Source organism: Zalophus californianus, chromosome 3, assembly GCF_009762305.2.
Source record: "Zalophus californianus isolate mZalCal1 chromosome 3, mZalCal1.pri.v2, whole genome shotgun sequence".
Classification (NCBI taxonomy): Eukaryota; Metazoa; Chordata; class Mammalia; order Carnivora; family Otariidae; genus Zalophus; species Zalophus californianus.
In genome coordinates this window covers 23,887,588-23,892,142 of record NC_045597.1, presented here as the reverse complement: position 1 = coordinate 23,892,142, position 4,555 = coordinate 23,887,588, and the positions used below count along the sequence as shown (strand labels likewise).

The window sequence follows — 4,555 nt, the reverse complement described above, 5'->3', positions numbered from 1 at the left end:
TCATGCAATGGAAAAAGATCTCCGTGATTTCATCACATAATTATTGTAATCTATATTTTTTTATGGAGAGGAACTGTTAAAAGTCGTGGTCTAGGAGTTTCCATTATGTGTGAGAGCTGCTCATAATAAGACCTTAAGTATTAGATGCTACCAATGCAGTGAAGGGAAGCAATTAAATTAAAATAAAGCAGAACAAAATAAAGTTTCTAGCAAATTGCTTTAACCAACATATATTAAACGCATCGAGTAGTAACTCATCAAGATGTATACATTAAATATATGTAATTTTTTTGTATATCAGTTATACCTCAAGATAAAAAATAAAATCTAAAATCTATATTGCAATTAAATATTTTTTAAAACATTGAATAATGAGTAAATCATCCTTTTGTGTATTTTGTTTCAGTGAAGCTTATATGCCCCATTTTAGCCAATTAAATTTGAGAGATGTTTGTTCTTAGTTTCTGAGAATGATTTCCCTCAGTCTCAAGGGCAAAGGACCATAAACATAGATCCATCTGCCTCCAGGGTTGAACAGTGAAGCTCATACCTTAATAGATATTATAAACATTGACTTATAAACATGAAATTAGTGCATTATAATACTAAACTCAATGAAGGGCAAAGAAAAGAAATCTGAAGAATCTCATTTCCTGATAAAATCAACAACATTCTTAATCTTAGGGGTGTGTGTGTGTGTGTGTGTGTGTGTGTGTGTGTGTGTGTGTGTGTGTGTGTGTGTTTAGAGAGAGTGTTAAAAATTCTTTTTCCAGGAGTTTTCATTGTCTATGGAATGCATTAGCAATTCACATTCTCATTAGCAATTCAGGTATTAGAAACCACAGATGAAGCTGAGTATGGTCGAACTCAGGGGCATAATTAAACAAAACAAAACAAAATAAAAAATATATTTTTAGGCGCGGGCGCGGTTTAGGCCAAAAGAGTCGCAGGGGCAGCGCCTGTTAGTGTCGTCCTCACCGTCACGGCGGGCGCCTCTTCCTGGATTCCTTCATTCGTTTTTCCATTCACGAAGGTAGTAAGGTCCTAGTTGAAAGCCATGGAGAGCGCTCTTCCTGCCGCCGGCTTCTTGTACTGGGTGGGCGCAGGCAACGCGGCCTACGTGGCCCTGCGCATCTCGTACTCGCTCTTCTCGGCCCTTCGGGTCTGGGGTTTGAGTCACGAGGCAGGGGTCGGACCCAGGCTCGGAGAATGGGCAGTTGTCACAGGTGGTACTGATGGAATTGGAAAATCATATGCAGAAGAGTTAGCGAAACATGGAATGAAGGTTGTCCTTATCAGCAGATCACAGGATCAACTGAATCTAGTTTCCAGTGAAATAAGAGAAAAATTCAAAGTGGAAACAAGGACCATTGCTGTTGACTTTGCATCAGAAGATATTTATGATAAAATTAAAACAAGCTTGGCAGGTCTTAAATTGGTGTTTTAGTGAACAATGTGGGAATATCATATGAATATCCTGAATACTTTTTGGACGTTCCTGACTTGGACAACACCATCAAGAATCTGATAAATATCAATGTTCTTTCTGTTTGTAAGATGACACGATTGTTGCTGCCCGGTATGGTGGAAAGATCTAAAGGGGCAATTCTGAACATTTCCTCTGCCAGTGGCGTAGCCCCAGTTCCACTGTTGGCCATCTACTCTGCAACCAAGGCTTTTGTGGATTTCTTCTCTCAGTGCCTCCATGAGGAATATAAGAGCAAGGGCATCTTTGTGCAGAGTGTCCTGCCGTACTACGTAGCTACAAAGCTGTCGAAAATCCGAAAACCAACTCTGGATAAGCCGTCTGCAGAGACGTACGTGAAGTCTGCAATGAGAATGGTGGGCTTGCAGTCCCCAACCACCGGATACCCGGTCCATTTTCTTATGGACTTAATACTTTCAATTATGTCTACCTGGCTGTATTTTAAAATGACCATGAATTTTGGCAAGTCTACGCGGGCTCGCTATATGAAGAAAGCCAAGAAGAACTAAGCATTGGTAACTGCACTGAGTAGCTTGGCCAGGTGTGCTGGCCTACACGTGTTTACGGCAAGGCACCCACCTCTCTCCAAAGTCTGCGGTTGTCATTTTATCAGTTACTAATAAGACTAAATGTTGTCATAATTGGGACGAAAGCAAAGTTGCCTTTAGGAGTTCTGGCCATATATTTTGAATACTGCCAGGAGTTATTTTGAAGTTATTTGAGTTATTTAATATAAATGTCCCTGTCAAATGGACATAGAACTAATGCTAGCAAGAACAGTGTAATCGGAAGGAACATGATTTTGGCAAAGCACAGAATGATTGAGTCAGACATAATGCTTCAGTGGTTTCATTTGGCCCCAAAATGCCAATGATAATGGTTCTTGTATTTTCTCTGAATTATGCTTTAAAAAGTAATGGCCAGCTACTCTTTTTGTTTGTTATTAACACTTCAAGGGAGTGGAGATTAATTGATTCACTAATGGGAGGACACACTGTAATATGCATCGTTATGAGGTTTTCTAAAAGTATGTCCCAGTTTGTACATTTATGTGGAAATTTTGTTCTCAAAGGTAGCTGATGGCATAAAAATAATACACGAAATATGGAGTTACTTTTGACACATGAAGCCCACTAATACATGCTTTCCTCTAACACATATTTCTTCTGTTTCAATGAGTGTAAATACTGAAAGCTATATGGTATGATTTATAAAGGTAAATGGACCAAAAAATACATTGAGATGAGCAGCCACCTACAGTGCCACTAAATCCCTGACCCAGGAGAGTGGCCTGCTTGAACCCCAGCCTCCTTTGTTTCTGCACTACATCAGTCCTGTTCACATATGTGACTGCAGGCTTTTCCTAAAACAGTAATGATAATGGAGAAGTGATAAATCGATACCCTGTAGATAACAATCTGACTAGTTTTAATAAAAAATGATTTAACCACAAAAAATATATATATATATATTTTTTCATTATACAGATGATTTTATTTTTTTAAAAAATATATATTTTTAAAATCCAGCTGTATATGATTAATTTTCCTACGGTATAATGTCTGTATTGTTTCATAGGAAAAATCAAAACAAAAAATCCTCTAAAGTTTTTACATAGTGATCAGAGGAACCAAAAATTACTAGTGGCTTTAACAATAATAAAGAGAAGGAATTATCAAATGTGACATGTACAATGCTGTCTTAATTTTACTTATAATTGTTTTATCAGTTAATGTATTATGAACTTATGCTTTTAAAGAATTGACTATTAGAAGTCTCTAAAGGAAAGATCTTATAAAAAATATTTACAACCAGTTTAGAAAATATTTTGTCATTTTCTTGTAAATTACATGAAGATATTATTTAAACTTTAAGCTTTTTTCCAGGTCTGGTATAGCAAGTAGTTTAAGGAAGATATTAAAGACAGGAAAGACATAAAGTTGTCACATGTACAGGAAACAATAATGTATTAAACACAAACACATAAATTGATTTAAAGTGCAATTGAAAAATACAAATACAGGGATAAATTTGGATACCTACAATTCTTATAACTTGGAAGGTGAATGTCGTCCAAAATTGTAGATGAATTACAGGGTTCAGAAGGGTCACATAATCTGGTTTAAAATGGGACATACCACTAGTGGAAAAAAAAATATTGACTGGAAATAGATTCAATTAGATGGACGTGTGAGTGGTGAAAAGACAATATCCTGCGAGTACCAATTAACCAAATATCCAAACACTACTGATATTGTGATATTCTTTTGAAATAGTAATCCTTAATCTTTTAAACCTCAGGCCTATGTAGAAGTGGCTTAAGTTGTGTTTTTAGAGACTACCCTCAATAAAATACACACACACACACACACACACACACACACACACACACACACAATCCTTTTAGATCAATCTCATTGTTTTGAACAGTCCAAAACACTTGAGATAACTTAGGTTAAAAGTGGCAAACTCAATAATAGAAAAATTTTAAAAATGCATCATTAAATAACACAAAATTGTAAATTAACACATTTTATAATTTCCAATTATGATATATTAATTTGCAATTAATATTTGGAATTTTACATTGATATTAAGCCAATGTTTGCCTAAACTCATGGTTTGCAAATATAAACCGTGCGCTCAACTGAAAAAGAAATTACGAAGTGAGGACTGAGTATGTCTTTACTTTAAGCAACAGTATCATTAATGATTAACAGAAATGGAAGACTTTAAAAATACATGAATCAATCTCCACTATTTTTGATGGAAAGCAGTGTGTATGTCTGTCTTTCCTCAGAATGGATTTTTCTTCTGATATTAACTGTAGAAGTAATGTTTGTCACATAAAATTTCATCAGAAAAATTTGGCAAATATAGACAAGGGAAGTCATGTTCTTCCATTTTCTGTCACATGTTCAACAACCTGATCTTTCACAGACTATAGGTTCCACAAAATTTTCTTTTCTGGATCTATAACTGCTTTTTACTATTATGATAGTTTTGCTGGTGCTATTTCTAAAACTATCCATAAGTTTAGTTACATCTCACATAGTTTACAGCTGCCTA

General features: G+C 35.5%; 1 protein-coding gene across 1 annotated transcript; it reads left to right on the top strand.

Annotated features, from left to right (window-relative positions):
- Nucleotides 1–1,057: 1,057 nt before the first annotated feature.
- On the top strand, nt 1,058–2,021 carry LOC113920142 (very-long-chain 3-oxoacyl-CoA reductase-like). The gene is given in 2 exon segments (XM_035726766.1): nt 1,058–1,430; nt 1,433–2,021. Coding segments are annotated over 2 exon segments (936 nt in total). The 3' UTR covers nt 1,996–2,021.
- Nucleotides 2,022–4,555: the final 2,534 nt, after the last annotated feature.